At 44.8% G+C, this 26231-nt stretch overlaps 1 protein-coding gene across 9 annotated transcripts in view; it reads right to left on the reverse strand.

The window, feature by feature from the left end:
• The window catches only part of LGR6 (leucine rich repeat containing G protein-coupled receptor 6), a 280020-nt gene that overhangs the window by 81229 nt on the left and 172560 nt on the right, over nucleotides 1-26231 (reverse strand). For all 9 annotated transcript variants that reach the window (XM_053245501.1, XM_053245503.1, XM_053245502.1 and 6 more), the window contains 2 exons: nucleotides 19102-19317; nucleotides 1622-1693 (listed from right to left, as the gene is read on the reverse strand). In XM_053245501.1, coding sequence (XP_053101476.1) covers nucleotides 1622-1693; nucleotides 19102-19317 — 288 coding nt within the window. The remainder of the gene's footprint in view (nucleotides 1-1621; nucleotides 1694-19101; nucleotides 19318-26231) is intronic.

Raw genomic sequence — 26231 nt, forward strand, 5'->3', positions numbered from 1 at the left:
CCTCAGCTTGTCTCCATTAAAAACCACATGGGGAGGGGACATAGGCAGCTGCCATATACCGAGTCAGACCATTGATCCCTCTAGCTCAGTATTGTCTACACTGACTGGCAGCAGCTTCTCCAAGGTTTTAGACAGGAGTCTCTCCCAGCCCTACCTGGAGATGCCAGGGAGGGAATCTGGGAACTTTTGCATGCAAGCAGATGCTCTATCAGTGAGCTAAGGCCCCATCCCCTATGCAGGGGTTCCTAACAGGTGGTACTAGTATCTCTAGGGGTACTTGAAGGGCTCCTGGGGGTACTCGGAGCCCTCCTGCCTTTCAATGCTGCAGCCATGCTGCTCATAAGCAGTCTTATTGAAATTAATGGGACGAGTTTACTTCGAATGGGAGTAACTTCACAAAAATTATTTCAGGGGGAGTACTCATGAGTAACTTAGTGTGGATGTAAGCCAGTGACTGGAGTAGCCCATCTCATAACTAACATTTAAATTTGTGTGTTCTCATTGCTCACAGACACTCTACAAATCTCAATGGGATACCTGAGCAGAAGGTTTGAAACAGAAGGGGTACATTTGTTTCAAAAGGTTAGGAACCCCTGCCCTAAGGGTTATATCTGACAGTAGACTGCGCTCACATGTAGTCACCCATCCAAATGCAAGATGGGGCAGTCCCTGCTTAGGAAAGGGGACAATTCATGCTTTCTACCACAAAACTAGCTCTCCTCCCACAGACTAGCTGACCTGCTCAGCCTTTCCTGAGTTTTTAAACTGATATGACTCTCTGGATCCAAGATGCAGTCCATCTATACTTTGGCCTGGAGAAGTTTCATAACTGACTTTCATGACCCTGGATCCAGCACTGCCCCAGTTGGGGAATAAAGTGTGTGGAGGGGTGCGGGTGGGAAGGCCCTGCACCCCAGACTGTGGGTGACCCTGTTGTGCTGGCACCCCCCCTCCTTGACACACACCAGGAGAAGGGAAACCCAAGATAGCAGCCCCACCATGACCTGAGGACACAGCCCTGCCTTTGTCCTCCAACCTCCCAACCGTAGTACAGACCCACCAGTGCTGCTGGAGCTAGGACTCAGAGAACCAGGCAAGGCCCCTTTAAACATTAGAGCCTTCCCCAGGGAAGGAGTGAGGCTAATTCACTCCAGTTGAGCAACAGTCATAAACACCAGCAGTCTGTTACAAACAGGTGCTGGAGCAACATTGCTCTTGTGTTGCTATACCCAACTCTTTTGTGGTCTCAACCCCTTTCCCCTTGGAACTGCAAGGTCTGTGTGCCTCTTGAAATCTTGCCTTGGTGGAGACCCTGGCTCAGTGCAGATATTAACTTAATAGGTTTTCCTGATTCTTCCAAAATAAAATAATGCACATCACAAAAAAGGAAATATCAATGCCAGAAAATCGTCTTAAGAATGGATCAACACAGCCACTTCCTAGTGCAGACCTAAGGTGGAATACCTTTCTGTGATTTGTAAGCACAACTCTCCTCTTCATCCTTGCTTCCTATATCCACTTGTAGAAAGATGGAATGAATACACAGGCCACTGCACAACCATCACAGTCTTTCAGAATGAACAGTTTAAAGTTAGTGACAAAGAAAAAGCAAATAACTCACAGAGTTTCCAAGCTGTGGAGTCCTTCAAAGCCATATGTTCCCAAGCTCTGGATCTGGTTATTATGCAGATGTCTAAAAAAAAGGGGAGATATTTAAATTCTGAACATAAGCCATTAGGTTTTTCTACTTTGTTGTCTGGTGAATCAATGCAAATGGAATTATGCCAAGCTCAAGAGGTCCCAAGACAAGTGTTCATGAGGTTCCAAATCAATAATGAACGTGGCAGACAAGTGAATATCCCCAGAATTACTAGAAAGTAATGGCAGGGATCATACTCAGTTGTGGTTAGTATGTGACAGGCCTGATTTATAGATCATCTTAGTGGCATGAGAGCTGCTTCCTCATAGTGTGGTCCCATGCTGCTCTGATAAAATCCAGATGGAGGAACCACATGAAAAGGAGAAATAAGATGGTTCATTAAAGTTATAACTAGTGAGTAATGGGCAACAGTCCCCTATTTCAATTCAGAATGTTCTATCTTAATATGAGCTGTTAATCTTCATTTGGATCAGGTCTGAATTAGACTGTTTTAAAGTTTGCCCCATTTCAAGCTCCAGACCTTGCTGTGCTCCTGATGATGAGGACTGGGGGCTTCCTCAACCCTGAAGCTTAGCTTTCAGCAGTGATGGAAAGCATTAAGGTGAGAGGTGCTTCTTGGGCCTCTTTTAGGCCTTAAGGCTAAATTCCTTACCAAGAATTTCTCAGTGCAAGGATTTCTGGAGAAGGCAGATTGCCAAGGCTTCCAGGTTCTGAGTCCTTAGGCTACAATGATGCAGGAAGGTATTTGGGGCTGGGTGGGACGGAAGTGGGTGCGGAAGCTCAGAATGGCCTATGCTTATTTATAAACTGAGCTAAAATTTACGAGTGATTTGGGCTCAGACTACAATCTTACTTTTTCTGGCACCTTCCCCCCAATACTTACATTTGGTGACAAATCAAGACACCTGCATATGAGCAAAGCAAACTATAAGGTCATTCGCACAACCACAAGGGGGTGGGCTGGGGGCAAGGCAGGAACCAACCTACTTGCCCTTCCTCAGATGACCAGAGCCTGATCAGGGCAAAGTGAGGAGACATGTGGAGATGTGGAGGGGGGAGGAAGGAAGCCAGGCTCCCAAGTATCCCACAATGCACTATACATTGGCTCCCTGCTGCCTTGACACTCCTTCCCCTTGGCTCTCTGATCAAGATGGCTGCTGCCAGCAGCTGCCAGGCGCACAATGGCTCACCTGACCAGGACATGAGGTAGGAGACGCATGTTCATCCTCCTACTTCATTTTTGGCCTGGGTTTAAATTCAGGGCTACCCAAGGGAGGAGCAGCAGGATCAGGAGCGATCCTGGTACTTCACACAACCAGCCCTACCTGCGCTAGCCCTGTCCTACTCAGGTAGGGCTGGTCACATGAACAACTTTTATGTCTGAGACTTAAAACTCATATTCTCCAGTTTTTGCCTTTTCTTTCCAAATCAGATTCCACGCTTTTGTACAGATTCTGTCCTAGAACATTTTTGAAATATGTTTTCTTCCTACACCATCTAACATCATTCTTCAAATATCTCATATCCTTCCTTCACCTGTCCACATCCTCTTTATTAATGCACAGATGAGGGAATATTCTGTGCTTCTCATAAATTTTTCTGCATTCCAGTTCCTTGTGGTGAACAGTTTAATACATATACTCAGTGATGCCAATTTATATAGCAAGCAGCAATGCTGCAACACTGACGGTTTGGGTTCCTCGCTAAGTGACATCTGGTGGAACACAGATTTCAATGTCCAAGGTATTATAACAGGAAATATGAAACATGCAAATTACAACAAGGCTTCACTTTACTTGACTACTTATTACATTTATGCTTTCAAAAAGAAACCTGCAGCAACATTATAGCCTCACATCTCCATTTCCAAAGTTCCAAACCGCCACTCTGGTTAGCCATGATATCTCTGCAATCTTCCTTCATGTCTACAATGGCATGCTAGAGAGGTGTGAAAGAAACTAGCACTCTGCAACAGCAACCAGTACCCTGGCCAGCTCTTCCTACGATGTACAGTGGCTAAAACAGACCTCCTTAAAAAGTGAGCAGCATGTAAAATGGATAGGATAATTTACAGGAATGGCTGTAGCAGTCTTGGAATGTGTAAACTCAGACTGAGATTCTAAGCACATTTACTTAAGTTCAATGGAACACAATAGGACTTACTTCTGAGTAAATGTACATAAGATTGTTTTGTACATGTATTACTTAATTCTAACCAGTTTGCACCATATTTATATTGTTATCCATTCTTATTTTGCTGTAACTCAGAAGCAAATTCAGGCAATCAGGGTTACTTCCTGAGCTAGGATGATTTTCATTCTTCATCATCAGACCTATATCTGACATACAAATAGGAGTAAAAACTCTTCTAATGTTAATAGTTTTCATCACAAGAGCAAACTGTGGGTACAATCATATTGAGGAACATTGTAAGGTGAGAACAAGTGCTCATCTTTTCTGAAGAACTGAGATCTGAAACCATGAATTCGCCAGAAAACACTATGGAAAAGTATTATGAGCACAAGCTGTGGTGGGCACTGGTTCAGATTCACACAATCTCCTTCATGCAGGAGAGGAGGTGATTTAAAACTTCGGTTTCTGTTTTGGAGCAAATTGCAATTTAATAATTTTGTCTAAATATGGAAAACTGTGGTTAGTTGAAGCCACAGTTAGTTAACAAACCAGGATATTGAACCAATCAGGTAATAGAAGTCCCATTCAGTTCAGTGGTGTACACTATGTTTTTCAACATAGCTTGGCTCCCACTTGCTGTTGGGGAACTCAACCTACCTTCCCCCAGGTGACTTCTTGCAGGCCTGGAGGTGCGAAAGCCGCCTGCCCACACAACCAGCACTGCTGGCAGTGTGGGTAAACAGAGGCCGGGAAAAGATGTCCAGGCCTCCGGAGATACCACAATGCACCGTGCAAGATGCACTGGGTGATTCCCCCAAGAGATGGGCACTCTAGGTGCCCATCTCTGTGTGCAGCCAGACTGGAAGCAGCTCGGTTTACACACGAGCAAGTAGCCCTGCTTAAGGGAGCACTTGCTCCCTTAACCTCAGCTAGCAGCTGGGCTAAAAAGCCATGCTATGTGGCGCTGGCCTGCTGGGATCAGAGCTGACCCCAGAGGTTCTCATGCACAGCCTAGCCCAGGCTGGGCATCCCTAGCCTGGGTTAGGCTATGCGTGAGAACAGCCTCAATGTCTATTACAACCCAATATGAGATGCAATGTCATTGAACTCTACTCTCCCCTGCCCTTGCAGCCAAAATGAGATGGGGACAGAAAAACTGGTAGTACAATGACATCATATATTGTGTTTTACTAGTTACGAAGAAGAAACAAGAACATGTAGGAGCAGTAGCTTCAAATTTCCTGACCCATCTTTTTAGGCCCTATGGCAGCATTGCCTTTCCTCTCTTACTACTCCCCCATCTCTCACCTCCCCCTCCTTTACAGCAATTTTGAGCACCTCTTTGCAAAAGGGTGTGTGAAGTTGTTCATGGGGAGGGTCAGCACTGAGAGGAAAAGGGAATGCCAAGGCAAACCTACTGACACCCCCTCACCCTAATCGAGTCTGCATAGTTGACTAGTTGGTGCAGCATGTGAAAGGGGATGTTCATTTGGAGATACATCTGAAATGACATTCTGCTTAAAGAAATATAATGTGGACAGGCAACACCTGTGTTTGGATGCCCTTCCCCACTCACATTCTGCCTCAACAAGCAGAGTTACTCCTGTAGCGATGCAGGAGTAGAGCTGGATTTGGAGAGTACAGAAGCTGAGTGATCTGCACTCATGCTTCCCATCTTTCGGAATATGTCAAAAGAGAGAAGATATACATCCCCCCCTTGAATGTGTTCTAGAAATATGGGGAGAGTAGAGCTGACTGTAGGTTTTTGGGTTCTTTCCTACCACCACCACCACTGGCCATGTGGAGGAGCGCTGGTCTTGTGGTAGCAAGCATGAATTGTCCCCCTTTGCTAGGCAGGGTCCACCCTGGTTTGCATTTGAATGGGAGATTAGAAGTGTGAGCACTGTAAGATATTTCCCTTAGGGGATGGGACTGCTTTGGGAGGAGCACCTGCATGCTTGCATGCAGAAGTTCCCAAGTTCCCTCCCTGGCTTCTCCAAGATAGGGCCGAGAGAGACTCCTGCTTGCAACCTTGGAGAAGCCACTGCCAGTCTGTGTAGACACTATTGAGCTAGATGGACCAATGGTCTGACTCAGTATATGGTAGCTTCCTGTGTTCCATGTCTTGGCCCCTCCTCACCTGCCAGACAGAATCAGAGAGCAGGCAACAGCAGCCTGCCCTCCCAATCAGGCAGGTGAGTGGTGATGTCTGCTGGGAGCAGCAGCTGCAGCCAGTGCCCACAGGGAGTGGCCTGACAAAGGAGCAGCAGCTGCTGCTCCTAGCCACTTAGTCAAGCAAGGGAGTGCCAGCAGCAAGGAGCAGCTGCTGTGTGCCATCTGCCTTTGTCTGACTAAGGCATTCTCCTAAAGTTTTCACAAGCTAATGGGAAGATCAACACAATTACAACATGACTTCCCTACTTGCAACCACTGTTCCCTCTAACAGGGATTCCCAGATGTTGTTCACTACAGCTCCCAGCATCCCCAACTGCAATGGCCTTCAGCTGGGGATTATGGGAGTTGTAGTCAATAACATCTGGGAATTCCTGTTAGAGGGAACACTGCTTGCAACCCATAATGCTCCAGGGGCAACACAGAGGTGATCCTTTCCCCTAAGATTGGTGTCAGCATCCTCAACAGCTACCAAGGCCTCAGCATGCTGACCTAATCCCTGCTATGCACCCAAAGCTATCTACCCACTTTCTCTGGGCAGTGTGGGGCTGAGTCCACAGGGAGAATGTTGAGACCCCTTGGTGCCACATCAGCACCTTTTCCCCTTCCTTCTCATCCTCATCTGTCAATCATATAAACAGAACTCAATTAGTTGTGTCTATCCAGCAATCAGTGATTAGGGCTTGCTTAGACAGATCTAACTCAGTCTGACTCTGCAGCCAATGAGACGTTGGTGGACAGCTTGTTTGTGCATCCTGTTTTGCCCTGTTTTGGACAGGGGATAGAAATGATCTTGCAGAAATAGACTTTACACCCAATCTTTGAATTCAGTTTTTGAACTCAGCTGAAAACAATGGTCTTTTTACCTAATGCTTTTAATGTCCAATCAAAATCAACCTGATAACTCATCTCCAATCCCACAATGTTTACTGTGAACTCTAAGAAAACAACATCTTATATACAAGTCATTTGCATGTTAGACAATAACAAACTCATTAAACTTTTGTTGTATGTTTACTCATCAGAGTTAAAGTTACTCTGAAACTGTTTGATGTTCAGGTAGCCTCTCCTCTCTTACTGCTTCTAGAGAATGTCCAAAGTGGCCACTTTATTCCAGCATTTTAACTGACAAAATACATCAGTTCAGACAGGCCAGAAGTGGTCACCATGTGCCCAAGGAGTACATGGACGAGCTCACAGCCAGTATACACTTTGTGATGGAACACAAGGAGCTTTTCCAAATGGCAATTTAAACGCAGCTTCCCCACACTTGGGCTGGAGTGGTGGTGGTGGAGTTCATACAAGGGAACCATTTACAGCAACGTCAGGATGGTTATGGAAGGTGCCATTCATACAGACAATGGCATTATTCAGCTTCCCACCCGCCACGATGATTCATAGTTACTGGGTGCATTATATGCATCCTACAAAAGTCTCACTAACATTTTGCAGTGCTCAAAATGGCTTAACTTAAGGCACTTCCTGAGCGCTTTCCAGACTAGCTGCAGGAACAGCAGCAAAATGCCCCCGTTCGGGCAAGTCGCATTCAGAACATAAACAGCAAGAGGAGCAGTCTTGGAGCAACTAACAACCTGAAAAATCAGCAGCTTTTTCACGCTGGATGTACAACATCCTTGCTCTATATCACAGCAATTAAATTCGTAACAAGGCATTAGCAATGTGAACGGCACTCTGCTGTCCACATAGGGACTGTGGAGTCATGACGCAGGAAGTGTGGAAGCACACTTCCGAGATACGTCCTGACCCCATTGTAGCGTCTAGTCTGGAAAGTGCCCTGCCACAGTAAAGTCACCCGTCTGTGAAAGCTCAAGCACAGGGAATTTCTCCTGTTCTGTAACACTGTTTAGCAATGGTGTGGACAGTGGCACACTGGAAGACCTTTTCAGGGAGACCAGCCACCAGCAGGTGAATCAATGGCACTTTAGTTCTGTTTGGTCTGAACTGGTGTCAAAGGAGGGGGGTGGACAACATTCCACTTGGCCTCAAGTATTGGCGGTTTGGCAGAGAGCACGCACACAGCTCCAAATGCCAAATGTTCCATGGTAGACGCAGCTTGGATTTATGAGGAGGAGGAGAGCAAAGAGGCTCAGTGTGGTAGTTAAATAGAAGCCTGTAACATCCCTGAATGTTTTTGATGAGCACTTAAAATTTTTGCTCTTTTCAGAGAAAAAAGTTTATTGCTTGCCCCTCAAAGGTAAGCAGGGGACAGGAAAAAGCAGTTGCTAGAGAGAAAACCTGGAACTCCTGCAATTTCACCAAAGGAAAAGATTGATTTCATTCAAAATCTAAATGAGGAGAGGAGAGCATTAAAAAGTTACTCTTCACTGTAGAAAAGCAATATACTCAACATCCAGATGGTTTCCTCTATCAAATTTTATGGGGCATTTCCAGATCAGGCTGCCCTAATCACCTTAGACCTTTACACAAAGATGACACCTGCAATTTAAGTTCCTTTGAAAGTTGGATCCCAGACTTGGCAATCCAGGCTTCTGTTATAACTAATGTCATGTGGCACACGAGACCAGTATCAAAGGCACGCACGCAAGCAACTGAAGTGGAGATTATTTTCCTTTTGTAGCACTTATTTGTTAAGAATGAAGAGAGTTCTATGTTAAACAGAAGCCACAAGAGATCAGTTCAGATTATACTCAGACAATGAGGGAGTGAAAGGGATTATTAAGGAGGATATGGAGGCTGCAGAGAAGCTGAATGAGTTCTTTGCATCTGTCTTCACGGCAAAGGATACTGAGTATATACCTGTTCCTGGACCAGGCTTTTTAGGGATGGAGGCTAGAGAGCTGAGTCAGATAGAAGTGACAAGAGATTATGTTCTAAACTGTATGGAAAAACTGAAAGCTAACAAATCACCAGGGCCGGATGGCATCCATCCAAGAGTCCTCAAAGAACTCAAACGTGAAATTGCTGACCTCCTTGCTAAAATATAAAACTTATCCCTGAAATAGGGCTCTGTACCAGAGGACCGGAGTGTAGCAAATGTAACACAGATTTTCAAAAAGGGATCCAGGGGCGATCCGGGAAATTACAGGCCGGTTAGCCTAACGTCTGTTCCAGGCAAATTGATGGAAAGCATCCTCAAGGATAAAATTGTAAAGCACCTAGAAGAACAGGCCCTGCTGGGAGTCAGCCAGCATGGCTTCCGCAAACGTAAATCTTGCCTCACCAACCTTTTGGAGTTCTTTGAGAGTGTCAACAAGTGTGTGCATCAAGGTGATCCAGTTGACATAAAATACCTGGACTTCCAAAAAGCTTTCGACAAAGTTCCTCATCAAAGACTCCTGAGGAAACTTAGCAGTCATGGAATAAGGGGACAAGTACATGTGTGGATTGCTAACTGGTTGAAAGACAGGAAACAGAGGGTAGGTATAAATGGAGAGTTTTCACAATGGAGGGAAGTAAGAAGTGGGCTCCCCCAGGGATCTGTACTGGGACCGGTGCTTTTTAATTTATTCATCAATGATCTAGAAGCAGGGGTAAGCAGCGAGGTGGCCAAATTTGCAGATGATACCAAACTCTTTTGGATAGTGAAATCCAAAACGGATTGTGAGCAGCTCCAAAAGGATCTCTCCAGACTGGGGGAGTGGGTGACAGAGTGGCAAATGCTGTTCAATGTTGGCAAGTGTAAAGTGATGCACATTGGGACGAAAAACCCCAACTTCAAGTATATGCTGATGGGATCCGAGCTGTCGGTGACTGACCAGGAGAGGGATCTTGGGGTCGTGGTAGACAGCTCGTTGAAAGTGTCGACTCAATGTGCAGCAGCTGTAAAAAAAAGGCCAATTCCATGCTAGGGATCATTAGGAAGGGGATTGAAAATAAAACAGCTAATATTATAATGCCCTTATACAAAACTATGGTGCGACCACACTTGGAGTATTGCGTACAATTCTGGTTACCACATCTTTAAAAGGACACTGTAGAACTGGAAAAGGTACAGAAGAGGGCAACCAAGATGATCAGGGGCCTAGAGCACCTTTCTTATGAGGCAAGACTACAACACCTGGGGCTTTTTAGTTTAGAAAAAAGCCGACTGTGGGGAGACATGATAGAGGTCTATAAAATCATGCATGTTGTGGAGAAAGTGGAGAGAGAGAAATTCTTTTCCCTCTCTCACAACACTAGAACCAAGGGTCACCCCATGAAATTGATTGCCAGGAGGTCTAGGACCAACAAACGGAAGTACTCTCTGCCACAGGATGTGGTGACAGCCAACAGCCTGGATGGCTTTAAGAGGGGTTTGGATGACTTCATGGAGGAGAAATCTATCAATGGCTACCAGTCGGAGGGCTGTGGGTCACCTCCAGCCTCAAAGGCAGGATGCCTCTGAGTACCAGTTGCAGGGGAGTAATGGAGTAATAGAACAATATCAGACCTCTGAAAAGTATACAGTGTACTGTGCTTGACTGGCCAGCAAACTCGCCTGACCTGACCCCACAGAGAATCTATGGGGCATTGCCAAGAGAAGGATGAGAGACATGAGACCAAACAATGCAGAAGAGCTGAAGGCCGCTAATGAAGCATCCTGGTCTTCCATAATACCTCATCAGTGCCACAGGCTGATAGCATCTATGCCACGCCGCATTGAGGCAGTAATTGCTGCAAAAGGGGCCCAAACCAAGTACTGAATACATATGCATGCTTATACTTTTCAGAGGTCCGATATTGTTCTATTCTACAATCCTTGTCTTCTTGGTTCCATGTAATATTCTAATTTTCTGGGATTGTGGATTTGGGGTTTTCATGAGCTGTACACCATGATCATCACAATTATAACAAATTAAGGCTTGACTTATCTTGCTTTGCATGTAATGCGTCTGTCTCATATATCAGTTTCACCTTTTAATTTGCATTACTGAAATTAATGGACTTTTGCACGATATTCTAATTTTCCGAGTTTCACCTGTAGGCCAATTGGAAATGCCCATGTAATGCTGTGCAACATGTGGACCAGTATTTTTACACTGCTTTTCAACAAAAAGGAAGTCCTCCAAGCAGTTTACATAGCAAAAGGAACGAAAAGATGTTTCTCATTCCCAAAGGAGCTCACAATCTAAAAAGAATCACAAGGGAGACAGTCACAGCCCTTGGGAGGGACACTATGCTGAGTTGAAAATGGAATGTTGCTATCCCTTCTGCTAAACATAAGAAAGCCACCATTTTGAAAGGTGCCTCTTAGCAGGGGTTGCAATTACTAGCCCCAAAGGGCTGCACATATCAACCCAAGTTTGATGCGTTTTAGCACCCTCAATATATGCAGGAAGTTTCCTTTGAAAAATGGGTGCCTCTTTTCCCAGGGATTCTCACACTGAGATCTTGAATTCAGCAAAGCACCGTGAAATAGTTGACACAACCCAGATTTTGGCACATTTTTACATATGGACCCTTTTAAAACCACTACAGGACATATGCTATATATATATGCATGTTTCAAAACCTTTCAGAGGTTGTATTTCTTTGATGGACGTTTGAGATTCAGCCCTCCCTTTCCTATAGATTGTACTACAGTAGAATCTCCATTATCCAAACTCCTAGATTTAATTATTTGAATTTGGTACTTCCTTGCAGAGTATTGGATGGTTTCCCCATCCACTGTTCATCTAGTGTATAGTATAGTATAGTATAGTATAGTATAGTATAGTATAGTATAGTATAGTATAGTATAGTATGCTGTCAAGTTCATTTTGACTCCTGGCGCCCACAGAGCCCTGTGATTTTCTTTTAGTAGAATAGAGTAGGGGTTTACCATTGCCTCCTCCCGCTCAGTAAGAGATGATGCCTTTCAGCATCTTCCCATATCGCTGCTGCCTGATATAGTACCAGCGGGGATTTGAACCGGCAACCTTCTGCTTGTTAGTCAAGCATTTCCCCGCTGCACCACTTAAGGTGACATATAGTATAGTACATCTTCTTATATATTCTTCGTATATATTGTGAGCCACTAGTAGAGATGTACTGTTTTTCTGATATTGTGCCACACCTGAAGGAGCTGAATGAATCGCACACACACACAGACAGAGCAATAATACTTATTTTTTTTCATAGAATCCACGTCAATGTAAACTAAACAGAACTCATATTCATCAGAAATTCTGACTGCTTGTCTGTTTTGGATGTTTTCTCGTTTGGACAAATTACATCATACTGGATCTTAGATGAAGGAAGTTTTTGAGGAGCAAGTGAACATAGCACAACCAGGGCAACAGTTAAATCTCCAAACTGGAAAACATTTAGATGGGAAATGTCAGAGTTGCACCATTCCACAAATATAATCATGACTTTATAGGAGAAGCAGAAAGATACAAAGGTTGAGTTGTTTCTGGCTTAAATTTGGCCTGTAATGTTTTGTTCTGTTTTGAAATGGAGAAAACCATGAACATTCCAGTACCCAAAGGGAGTTGTTTAAAATAATCTTACAAGCATCAGAAATGCATGGAAAATGGAACCCAATCTTGCTACCAGCTCTGTAACAACATAAACAAAGGGAGTTTGACTTGTAGTCCAAGTTGAGACGGTAAATATTTGAAGGGAGGAACTCCTCTTCCCTCCTTCCATCCTCTCATCCATGTTAAACAAATTACTTTAACAAGTGGAATCACAGTTACTCCAGTTCCTGCCAAGCTGTGCACTACTCACACAGAGCCATTTCTCCTGGTAAGTTACAGATGGTTTGACAATTGCAGAAGCGATGCTTTGAAAAAATGAAGCCACAGTTCTAAGAAAATCCTCCACATTATTCAGGTTTCTGCAGAAGTTAATGACCACAGTTCCTCCACTAAGCCAGTGACAAACAAGATGAAGTTGTTTTATAATGTGCATATAACATCAGCATCCCAGAAAAGAGGGCAGATTAGGACATTTATTCCAAAAGGGAGACAATATTCCTGATAGAAAAGCCTTAGTTTATTTGCCATATAGAAAGCAGCAACAGGAGAAGTCCCACCACAAATATGTTGCTTAAATACAAGCTCAGTGGCAAATGGTCAATGGAACACTTACTACTGTGACACAAGTCCGATTCAGACATTATGCTGTTTGGGTATACAGATATCTGTATACTTGTGCATGTTTGTGTTTGAATGACTGTAAAGTTGTTGTGCCATTGAGTAGGTGTCGACTCCTGGTGACCACAGAGCCATGTGGTTTTGTTTAGTAGAATACAGGAGGGGTTTACCATTGCCATCTCCCGTGCAGTATGAGATGATGGCTTTCAGCATCTTTCTATATCACTGTTGCCCAATATATGTATTTCCCATAGTCTGGGAAACATACCAGCAGGGATTCGAACCAGCAACCTCTTGCTCGCTAGGCAAGTTATTTCCCTACTGTACCTGCATTCATATTTAAAATAAACCTGAATACAGGACCTTCAAATTCATGGTATAGATGTGTACTTCTGTGTGTGTGAATGACTGCACCTGTGTACAGATCTGTACCTGAGTACACTGTATACTTACTCATCATATGAGTGTTGAACATAACGTGTGAATGGGCCTACGGTGTTTTTACATTGTGAGATGGATCGGGGATGCTGCCATGTCGTGTTACATCTAAACATCATGGGGGGAAGGCAGAAACTAGGGATGTGCACGAGCTGTTTGTGCACTCCCTTGAGGGGTGGGGAGGGGCACCTTTAAGATGCAGGTAAGGAGCTCCTTACCTGCTTGCCCCCACCTTGCTGCTTCCCCGCTGCAAGCGCTCATTTTAGAAACAGCTGAGAGGGGCTGCAGCGCTGCTTCCTGCAGCCCCGGATAGCATCAGCACACACATGGCCGGGGCGCGCGCCGGCCATGTGCTGACGCCACACAAGGCTTCAGGAAGCAGCGCTGCAGCCCCACAAAGCTGTTTCTAAAACTAGCGCCGACTAGGGGGGAAAGCGGTAGGGCAGGGGCGAACAGGTAAGGAGCTCCTTACCTGCATCTTAAAGGTGCCCCTACCTGCCTGTTGAGCTGGCTCAAACTCCAGTGTTCAAGCCTGTTCAGCGCTTTAAGAAGGAAGCACTGGGCTCTTGCTCATCCCTAGCAGAAACTTGCTGCAGGGATTTAGACTGCGCATGTAAGAATAAAAGCAGTTGGCCATGCTATCTTTTATACATGGGCACAGTTAGTCAAATACAGAATACATACGTTCTGCATCATTTAGTGCATAAATTGCTGCTTCCCCCTTTAAGGACATGGAACCAGAGGCCAAATCAATTCATTGTGGGTTTCATGTATTTTAAAGAGAAATCCACTGAAGAGTTGGATAGTATGCACACATATTTTGCCAGTGGATATCTGTACTCAAATAGAAAACTAACATGAGAAGTCTTCCTAAAAAGATACTACAAGACAAGATTACTGCATTATAGAATCCCAGTTCTTTCCTATGATGATCCAGTTTGTTCCATCTGAAGGCTGCCTTAACCTAGGAAATTTCCTGTAATAAAAAATGCTTATCTCTGCATTTCTTTCTCTGCTCACATTCAACTAGTACAATTGCTACAGCTCTGAATTTCTGTTAAGGCCAGAAATTACCTTCACTGAATACCAGTTTGCTTTTGGGCTAGATTCAAAATGCCGGTCTTGACCTTAAAGCCCTACAACGCTTGGGGTCGGGGTATCTGTTGCATTGCATCCACCCACACGAACCTGCCAGCCAGGGTTCTCCATTCAGCATCTAAGGCCCTTCTCATGGTCCCACCACTTACAGAGATCGAGTTGCAGGGACTAGAGACAGGGAGGTCATTCACACAATCAAAAGCTGTGTTCTACCCAGGTTTGGGAGCTGTGTGTGCTCCCGATTTTCAGTTGTGTAGAAGCAAGGTAGGAGGAAAAGCTACCTAGGTTTTCCTCCTACCTTGCTTCTACACAACTGAAAAGCAGAACACAGTTTTTGATTGTGTGACTGACCTCAGGGTCTTTTGGCTACAGCCCCATGGCTTTGGTACTCCCTCCTAGAAGAGCTTTGCCATGGTCCCTCCCCCCAGCGTTTTTAAAAAAACAGCTAAAGACCCATCTTTTTAGAGAGGCTTTTTAATATTTTATCTGCAGCTCATATCTGGTGGGTTTTAACTTTATAACTTTTACCTGGCTACTTTTAACTTTGGTTTCTATTAATTTATTGTTTTAAAAGTTATTTTTTATTAATTTTATATTGTTCTGTTTTATTTATTTTGTAAGTCGCCCTAAGCAGCAATGGACTGGAGGGACAAAGTATAAATATTTTAAATAAATCCATAAATTACAGAGAGAGCAGCAACTTCTTTTAGACTCCAACAGTTCCACCTGCAATAAAAAGAGAAGGGCATGCCTTTGTTTTTTCTTTGTTTGTCCAGTGCTTTAACTATAAGCCGTGGATACTAAAAGCCAACTGTGACTATCTTTTCAGAATTGCACTTATTATTACTTGTCTTCAGAGCCAGCCACTGCTTCATTTTCCGTTTTTGAAAGGAATGTTGTTGAATAAATGTTCTTTACAAAATTGGATTGTGCGCATGATTTCCTTCCTTAAAGTTAGAAATCCAGGAATCTTCATAAATGTGAAGTGGTGTTCTCTCCTTTCCATCTTGGGACAGACTCTATGCTAGGTGTTTCAACATTCCCTGGCCATTCTCTGAAACAATGGGGCTAAACAAATTTCCTGCCTTACACCAGGGATGTGTAAAATATCATGATACACACAGCCATAACTGCCTGACAGGATAGAAGGTTGATTTCTGCAGTTCTTGTTAACGGAATGCAGGTCTGTAGGACATTCCCTTGTTTCAAAAGTATCCCACATCCCTTGTTATAAACCTACAAGAGAAATGGATGGGAACTGGTGTACAGAATTCCTTAGTGGGGATGTAATTTATTAGCAGAGGCTGATGCCCCTAACTTGTTCCAGATTGGAGCCTGTATATTTTGATGTTGGCTCTTTCCGCCATCAGTGGATGATCAGCCATGTAGCTCCCAGAGGCCCAAGGTGTGCACAGCAGGAAAGCACAATGCTGCACCTGGGAAGGTCATGTCCTTAGCTATGAAAGTGCTGAACAGGGGTATCCAGAAGTATTAATCAGGCTGTAAATGACATCTTCCCTCGTACCCCTCCACAGCTGTTCCTTGGCCCCCTCCCAAAGATGGCTATTTCAGTAACTCCCAGATTAGAACGATACTTAAGTTTATGGAAGTGACAAGCCCTCCTTCTGCCTCTACATGCCTGTTTCTTAACTCACTCTTTTACACACACCGTTGCACAGATGCTCACACTTATTTTTCAGAATATCTTTCATCTGAGGATATTCTATGGAGAAATTTCCAGCACATTTTATTTATTCCCTTTGAAGGCCAATCTACATGTTATATAGTCTTCTCATGCAGAGAACCAGAAACTGCCTAATGTGACTGCTGCACCATAGCAAGGCTGTAAGAATCACTCATCATTATGAAGGCTGCTTGAATTGCATGGAGAATTTCCATGGTCCTGCTCAACATTCAGCTATGTGATGCTCACATAAAAACAAGGCCAGATATTGCTTCAGCAGTGGGAATCGTGAGCATAAAAGTAAGTGCACCAACCAATAATGATTGGATTGTAGTCAAAAGACCGGGAAGAGACCTAAAGGGTACTGCACACTATGCATTGGAGATTCCAGCAAGCAGCAATCCCAGACTAGTGGGATACAGACTAGTGGGATACGGTATATAAATTAATTAAATAAATTAATAAATAAGTAAATACATGGATTCAGACTGGGGCGAAGACAGGACAGACTGCAAGTCCACAAGTGGACACCTGTTCTTGTATGGAGATGGAGCCATAAGCTGGGCTAGCCGCAAGCAGTCACTTGTTGCATGCTCATCCACAGAAGTAGAATATATTTCCGCAGCTGAAGCGTGCAAGGACGCGGCGGTATAGATACACCAGCTACTACTGGACTTTGGGATTGAAGAACCAAAGCCCACAATAATGTTGGAGGATAACCAAAGTTGTATCCAGATCTCCCAGTTGGAGAAGATGAAGTCTTAAACTAAGCGCATTCCCATCAAGTATCACTACATTTGAAACATGCAAGGAAAGGGGGTAGTCCAGTTGGATTACTGCCCAGCAGAAGAGATGGTGACAGATGGATTGACTAAGCCCCTGCCCAGAGACAGATTCCAGATGCTTAGTAAGAAGATAGGAGCCGTGAGCTGGTGCAACAGGTGATAAGCAGAGGTGTTTGAGATGGAGTTCCAGTGCATCAACCTTTTGCATCAACTATACTAATGACCACTAGTGAGAGTCTCCTTTACCTGTCCCTGCTTTCCTCTACTCTATGACTCCTGCTTTGACTCCCCAGGTACTTCCTGTAGTGAGTCAGTCCTCTTCCTTTCTTCCTAGAGAGAAGATGGAAAAACCTCTCTCTCTCTCTCTCTCTCCCTACCTATTCATTATGTACCTGATAGATAGGACAGGCCTTTCCTATCTCAGATGTACTTTACCAATAAATCAATTTAGTTTAGACTCTACAGTGATCTCCATGCATGTTACTTAAATAGCTGCAACAACTAAACTCTGCACTCTGTAACTGGAGTGATAGCTTCCTTTGTGCTTTGCTAAAGAATCACAGACCCCAACAACCTGATTTCAAATCCTTGTTCAGCCAATAAAACTCACTGGGTCACTCTGGCCCAGTTACTTATCTCTCAGCCTAACCTATCCCACAGGGTTGTAAGGATAAACACAACCAAGTACACCACTCTGTGTTCCTTGGAGGAAGAGTAGGATATAAATGTAAAAATAAATAAATTACATGCAATAGGCCAAAGTTCCATCCCTAGAAAATCTAGTTAAGGGGTTTTAGGTAGAATAGCAGCACCGAGGAAGACTCTTGCTTGAGACTTGCTTGACATCAGTCAGCATCAACAATATTCTGCTAGATGGACTATTGGATGTATTCAGTATAAGGCAGCTTTTTATATCCAAATACCAGCTGAAGGCATCTATCACATAATGTCCAACTACACCTTTTGAATATCTGTCAGTCAGCCATGTTTATTTGTTCCAAGCCAAGAGTAATCACAAAGATGCCATGTGTGTTTTCACAGATATACAGATTTGATTAATTGATTGATTGCCATCAAGTCAATGTCAACTCTTAGCGACCACATAGATAGATTCTCTCCAGGATGATCTGTCTTCAACTTGGCCTTTAAGGTCTCTCAGTGGTGCTTTCATTGGTGCAGGGAGTACAGATTTACCACCTGCATATTTCCCCTAATTTCTAGAGTGAAAAATAGGGCCAAGGACTTACATACAACTTGTGCTTACATCTTGGGACCTGTATACACAACCATGTTTTTATAGTAGCTATAACAGCACAGTTATATTAATGCTATTATTAATTCCTATCAGGAGAATTCAGAAGACAATGCATTGGCATAAGACTGTAAGAGTAACCCTATTTGGTAAGACCAAAAGTCCCTCTAGACTAGCATCTAGATTCCAATAACAGCCAGAAAGATGTCTTCAGAAAGCCCAGAAACAGATAATTACAGTAACTGCCCTGGTGCGCAGATTTCCATGGTCAAATGCACTTGCAAACCACTAATGATACATATAAAATCAACAAGGATTCATGATAGTCTGTTAGGCCAGTGTTTCTCACCTTGTTTTGCCTGAGACACACTAGAAACAAACAAACAAACAAACAAAAAACCCCAAGACTGAGGCACACTGCCCCCACCAGTACAAACACACACACCCTTTTCACCCCAACACACACAGAGCCTTTTTTGCTGCAGCAGCAAAGCTGCTACACAATTTAAAAAATGCATTTGTTTGTAGTGTGTCACAAGGGATGCGGCCCTCCCAGTGCATTATGGGGCAAGTCACCTGCAAAGGTGGGGAGATGAATTCCCCAATTCTGGGGGTGACTTCCTCCCCTGAGGCACTGGGAGGAGGAACAGGTCCCTCCCGGTGCATTACAGGGCGCGCCACCTGTAAAAGTGTGGAATTTAAATTTGCCACTTTTAGATCTCACTCAGAAGGGCAGCGTGTCACACAAGCCAGTATTTCCTTCCTTTCCTCTCCTTTCTTCTCTTCTCTCTAAAAACAAAGCAGCTACTATAAATGCAAAGTAAAAAGGAAACACTTACAGCACCACAAGGCTGGTGAGGTTCTGGAAAGCATAGTCAGGAATGTGCCAGATCTGGTTGAGTGCCAATGTCATGGCCTGTAACGTTGGCAGGTTGTTGAGTGCTTTGACAGGGATCTCCGTCAGGGCATTATCATCCAACCAAAGGTGACGCAAGGAGGGCAGCCCCTCAAAGCTCCTCTCTGGTACCTCAGAGATCAAGTTGGCATCCAGGCGCCTAAAAGAGAGAGAGACAGCCAATCAGACCCAAAACTTGTGTGCAGTGTTCTGCTGTCATTGGACAACAACTTGAAGAGGTCACTGCAAGAGCAAATTGCTCCACATAGACACTTGGGAGGCAGGGCTGACAAGTTGCATGTTGCAAATGATAAACAGTTCTTGCTTCTTTTGAGCGAATATTTGTATCTCAGGGGGGATGGTGGTCACCATGATGGTGGCCAGCGGCGTAGCAAGGTTGGAGTGGGCCCAGGGATTTTAAAATGCCCCCCCTCACTGAAGCTCAGCTCATGAAGTAAAGAAATCTTAAATGAGGCAGAATAGTGGTAACAAAAAGCATATATATATGTGCTACATACAATAGAACATCATCCTAAATTATTTTTTTAAAGGTTTTGTAAATTGTGGACGATGCAAGTCATTTAATGGTACTAGAGAAAGACATGCTGTTCTGATAGCTCCAGGTCTTAACACTCACATCAATTTCAGAGGATGAATACAACTGAAGCCCTTGCCCTATTATAGTTATGCCCCTGGTGGTGGCTCTGTCATGAGGCAATGGTCTCAGGTGGTAGATTTTATCATGGGGCAGGAAGTACAGACACCTTGCCTCTCCATGGACATCATCCCATGCTGCTGCTAGCCACAGCAGGGCTGTAAGAACCACTCAACATTATGAAGGCTGCTTGAATTGCATAGAAACTTTCCATGTCCTGCTCCCCTTGCATCCCCTGCTGGCCTTGCCTCTCCTTTCCATCAAACATCCCTCACTGGCCCAGATGGCACCTTCTTCCCCTCACTGCCAGATGGGGCACACTGCCACTGCTGGTAAGCTGCATCAAGCATTAGCGGCTTCAGGCACTGGGATCTCTTCTTTGCTGCTGTGCTAGTGCCAGCTCTCTCCACCCCCCACTTCCACTCTCTCTGCTCCATGCACCAAAATAGTTTGTTTAGTCGCCAAACAAGCTTGGTGCTTGGAGGGGTGGGGGAGAGAGCGAGAGAGCTCATGAACACTGGTGCTAGTGCTGGCAAAGAAAAGAGGCCAGCACATGAAGCTGCCAGTGTTGAATGCATGCTAAGCACTGCCTTGCGGCATGCAAGCAGCAGTAGAATGATCCATCTGGCAGCAAAAGCAAAGAGGGTGACATCTGGGCCAGCGAGGGATGTGGGGGGTGGATTGGCAGGTGCTGGGCCAACAAAAGGGTGGGATGCAGCATTCGCTCTAACAGGGATTCCCAGATGTTGTTAACTACAACTTCCAGAATCCCCTGCTGCAATGGCTTCTGCTTGGGGATTATGGGAGTTGTAGTCAACAACATCTGGGAATCCCTGTTAGAGGGAACACTGGTGGTATACAGTATCCCCTCTAAGGTGTGCGCATGTGCGCATGTTCACAAGTTTTTTGATGTCCGCTCAATTAATTTTAGATCCCGCTCAGGTTGAATCAGGAAGGCCTCATTCTGAAAACATGTGTGCACACACTGCCTTGATAGTGCTGCCCAGAACAAAACTCATTCCACACACAGATGAAAAAAATTAGAGAGAATACTGGTGGGGTAGCATCAGTGCTGGCTCTGGCCCAAGGGGTAGGACTGACGAGAAGGGCAGAGGGGCCCATGCCATTTACCTCAAGCGGTGAACGGCAATAAGCCAGTGCTGACTATTCCCTACTTGCATAATGCAGGGCTACACAACTTTCGTCTTCCAGCTGTTTTTGGATGACTACTCCCATCACCCCAGCTACGTTGGTCAACAGGGGTTATGGGAACTGTAGTCGAAGTTGTGCAGTTCTGGTATAATGCAATGTGTAACTCTAAAGTCCTCACTTGTATAGAAAGTTCTTAAGGGTATAGGTTATTTTTTCTAGCATAAATGTCAGTTTTTAGAATAACGTGTAAAAATCCATGGGTGCAACGGTAATGCAAGTGGTAAACAAACATTTCCTACCAGGTTTGGGGAGGAGGTTTCTTGTGTCCACTACTGTCAGTCTATAGGCATTCTCCAGCTAGCTAGGGGAAGAATGGTACAGCTTTGGGAGTTCCACAGTACTGTTGCCAGATACATCTCCCAAATGTTCCTTGCAAATGCTGGTTTTACTGCTCTGTCTCCTCCTCCTATTTTCCCAACTGCATTTTGGGTTGGAATTGACTGGCTCCTGGCTCCTGCAAAGTTTGCCCCACCCCTACCGCCATTAAACTGTAGCAAAGACAAGGTGGAACAAGTCACTTTGGAAAACCAATCTATACAGAGAGGTGTCAAGTAAGAACTCGCAGTGGGACTAATAGCTTCAGTGCAAAGAGATTTAAAGAAAACTCTACTAAGGACATTTCACCAAAAGCCAACAAAAAACATTTTGCTCCTCTCCTGAGCATGCCAGCTTATTGAAGGCTTTGCTCCTTCTTGGCCCATATACATCTCTGTCTTCCTTTATGTAAAAAAAAATGTCTTGGCATAATAATGCAACAACAGTCATTAAAGGTCTTGCCAATAGTCTACCCAGACTGGTATCCTGCCTCTGGCAATGGCCAGCTTTAACCCAGGGTGCTAAAAGGGCATTACCTTTCCACTCCCACATTTGCATTGACTTGGAAAACCTCAAGGTATGAGAGAATCATACTATGGGGCAGGGGGGATAGCAGGGGTGGCAGTGGCTGCTTCTGAGGGCTGGGGAGTGGAGTGGAGTGGAGGGAGGGAAGCAAGCCTGGGGTAACCATAGGTGGGGCTAAGAGTAGGCAGGTCCAATTATAAGTTAGAGAGAAGTGGAAGGGTAATCACCAATCTCCAATCTCTGTAAAGTTCTTTACCTGTCTCAAACAAAATCTCCATCATTCAAACCATCACTTGGCATGTGGCTATTGAGTGCTAAATCTGCCCCTTGATTCGCTGTGAGTAAAGGAATCATGCCCTTAGAATGGTTAACTGTAGGTGTCAGTGTGGAAAGTAGCAATGCTCTCTTTCTCACTCTAAAGTCCCCATCTCCATCCCTTCTTAGGAACACAGGAAGCTGCCTTATACCAAGTCAGACCACTGGGCTATCTAGCTCAGTATTGCTCCTCCAAGGTTGCAGGCAGGAGTCTCTCTCAGCCCTATCTTGGAGATGCCACGGAGGGAACTTGGAATCTTCTGCAGGCAGGTGCTCTTCCCAGAGCAGCCACATCCCCCAAGGGGAATATCTTACAGTGCTCACACATGTCTTCCATTCAAATGCATACCAGGGCAGACCCAGCTTAGCAAAAGGGACAATTCATGTTTGCTCCCACAAAACCAGCTCTCCTCCTCTATCAGCATTGTCTCCATTTCTTCCCCTCCTTGCAATCTCAGCCCTGACTCTTCCCTACCTCATGCAGTACGTTTAATGCAGTACCAGGCTAATGCAAGACCCTTAATGCAGTACCAGGCTAAGAAAATCAACTGAAGTGGGGGGGGGGGGAAGTTAGAGTCCTGAGCACCTATTTGCGGGTAGCATCTGCATACGCACAAGTTTTACACTGCTTGAAAATGCCATAATGAATTTACTTCTGATTGGTTGAGGGCAGGGCTATCCTAATATTTTTTGAAACCTCTCAGGCAGCATTACAAATTAATGCACAATCAAGTAATAGATCACCATAACTATTTAGACTGTCAGCTCACATTGATCTGAAGGGTAGGAAGGGGACCTTAAAAAAGAGTCGTTTGAGTTTGGCTAGATAAAGACAAATAAGTTCTAAGGTTCTGGGGTTGGTCAGAGAAGCAGGCTTTGAGCTCAAGAATGTTGCTGTTGCTTTGGAACTGATGCTGGTGCTCTTTACTGCCCACATGAACCTGGTAATTCGCTACCTGTATATTTGTGATATACATTTTATTCCAGTGCATTCTTATTCAAAAGGAAACTGTTTATACAGAGCTGCCCTCCAACTTCTCACCACCTGGGGAAGTAAAAAAAATGAACAAAATAACACCAACACCCTAAAATAAACTATAGCCTGGCTTCCAGAATCAGAACCCGTTTGGTGTAGTCAAGTTGCTTGCTTGAAGTCAAGTTGTGTTGTTCTAAAACCATGCAGGAGAGTTCAGGCTCCTGAGTGCAACTCTTTTCTTGAGGAAGAAATGGAGGGAATCTAAAATTCTGCTCCCTTGGCACCAAAAAGCTGCTAATTATATCAATTAAGCAAAACAAAAAAGCAGCCACACAGCTCTCCTCTTTCTGCACCGTGTGATTATGACTTCTTAAGCACTTTCTATTATGGTTTATACCTGGGATAATTGGACAGATTAGGAGACAGAGTAGGCCAGTGCTGGCTTGCTTCATTTCCACAGAGATGCTTAAACCTCTGTTTCTACTGTGTTTATAAGATCATGCTGCAGTCATTGGACTGGTTTTCCTCACAAGCATTAACCCTGGGGTGGGATGTTAAGACCACATGGAGGAATTGAGATGAGACACTAACTGCATGTGGAAGAGAATTTGGGAGTTCTCACTGTCTGACCTGAAAGTGCCTGTGATCCTTAATCACTGGCATTTCTGGATATTAGGCTTTTTGAGTCCTGGGAATGCATGTTAAATCTACCTGTTAAAATTTTGTGGTTCCAACAAGCAGTCCAGTGTTTTCCATTATAAGGACAGGGAGCCAGTGGTGGCTCCCATCAGCTCTAAGTAAAGCTCCCTGATTGATTATTTATTGGGCCTACATGAAGCTTTGGCCAAAGGTGAATACTCTGCAGAGTAGACCTGGCACCATGTGGAAGTGACCACTCCCACCAAGCAATGCTATATTTTGCCCAGTGCTGGTGGGAATCCTTTAAGGGAAACAGAGCCCTCTTGAACATCTGCAGCATCTTGGAAGATGTACATGGAGTGCCGGGAAATTTGGCTCTTAAGAGAGGGCTCCGTCTCTCTTAAAAGGCCTTCCCAGCATCGAGAAAAGTGCAATACTGTGTGAAGGTCAGCACAGTGGGAAATGGTTCTCACTGAAGGCTTTTTGCCAAAGTGGCCCTCACTGGGGGTGTGCACGGAACCGGTTCCCTGCACACCCGGGAGGCAGGGGGATCACTTTAAGGCATGGGGAGGGTGCCCTTACCTCCCCACCGCGATTCCCCCTCTGGCACTGCTTTAAAAACTGCTGGCGCAAGGCGGCTGTATACCCTCTTGCCGCCCTGGTCAGCATAAACCAGTGGCGGGTGCACATCATGCACACGTGCCCGCCACTTCTGGTTTTACGCTTACCAGGGCGGCAAGAGGGTCTACAGCTGCCCGGCGCCAGCAGTTTTTGAAGCAGCGCTGGAGGGGGAAGTGTGGTGGGGGAGGTAAGCACGCCCTCCTTGTGCCTTAAAGCAACCCCCCATGTTCAAACCGGTTCAGAAGCGGGGTTTCCGAACCAGTTCAGCATTCTAGGAATAGAACGCTGAACCAATTCAGGCAACATCCCTAACCCTCACTTGAAAACCAGTGAAGATCACTGAAGTAGATCATATCTATTTCACCTCATGGTTCTGATGAAGGAAAATCCCACTATCCCCTTTCACCTAGTTGTGTTGCCCTAAAGGTCACAAGTTCCTGTACCCTGCTGTTACAGGACCACTTTGTATTGCAAAGTGTTGCAATTGTATTGTAGTGCAATTCCTTCAAGACAGGAGGAATATGGTATCTCCTAGATCAGGGATTCTCAACGTAGGGTCTCCAAATATTATTTGACTACAAATCCCATAATCCCCAGCCCCGGTGGCCTTTGGTTGGGGATTATGGGAGTTAACATCCAATAACATCTGGGGACCCAACATTGAGAATCCCTGATCTAGGACAGTGTTTCTCAACCTTTTTGGAGTCAAGGACTGCTAAATTCTTCATGCAGAGTTTCAAGGACCGCTACATTATTCATGCACAGATTCCTGGACCAGCAGTTAAGTAAAGGGGTTTCAAGTTTATCTATCTAACAGACTTTTATACTGCCCCAAAACTTGCATCTCTGGGCAGTTTACAATTAAAATATTATAAGCATTAAAATCATTAAATTTGGAATCTTTTGCAAACATGGAATATTAGGGGTTCTCAACCTTGGGTCCCTCAGTTAAACTCCCATAACTCCCAACCACAATGGCATTTGGCCATTATGGCTGGGGATTATGAGAGTTGAAGTCCACCAACATCTGGGTACCCAAGGTTGAGAACCCCTGAATCTAAAAGCCTGGGTGAACAAATTTGTCTCCAGTATGTCTTCAGTATGTGCGGGGTGGGGTTGGGGGTGCTTGTGATTACTCAATGGAGGTGGATGAATGGCCCAATGGATGTTGGGCCATTAGAAAAATTCAAAAGCTACATGGGGCCAATGAAAACAACACACAAGCAAGTTTTTGAATTCCCCCAAACGCTTCATCAGGCTGGATGTCAAGCAAAGTAAAAAGGAGGTGAGGAGAGGAGAGCTGGGCAAGTTCAGTAGAGCCGGAAATCTACAGTTTAACCCTCTCATGATGGAGGTGGAGTTTTAGCAGGAGTTGTGTAGTCCCAGGGCCGGATCCAGACGACGTTAGTCAGGACCACCCACTGAAATTAATTTAGTCATCTCTCATTTGTGTCAATGCTACTTGGTCATGATCACCTGGCTTGATCTGGATCCTGCTCTTAGATGTGCACTTTGTGAGGTGGACCTAATGAAACCCGCGCAGCTCCTCCAAAACTCCTTAAAAACTGTTACATGGCAGGTGCTGGGAATGGGTTTTTTTTTAACGGTGAAAGAAAATGTGAAGAAGAGCGGTGGAGACCTGGCATTAAAGGGAAAGGGGTGATTCTGAGATGGCGGAGGGCGTGGGGCATTGTAGTGGTGGATGCCTCATCTTCCTCGCTGGGGAGATGAGGCACTGTTCAGGGTGGGTGAGGCAATGGTCCACCGGACCGCGCTCGGGAGGTCGCCTGGGTCCAAGAGCTGCCGCCACTGTGCT

This window comes from Hemicordylus capensis, chromosome 4 (genome assembly GCF_027244095.1).
Source record: "Hemicordylus capensis ecotype Gifberg chromosome 4, rHemCap1.1.pri, whole genome shotgun sequence".
Taxonomy (NCBI): Eukaryota; Metazoa; Chordata; class Lepidosauria; order Squamata; family Cordylidae; genus Hemicordylus; species Hemicordylus capensis.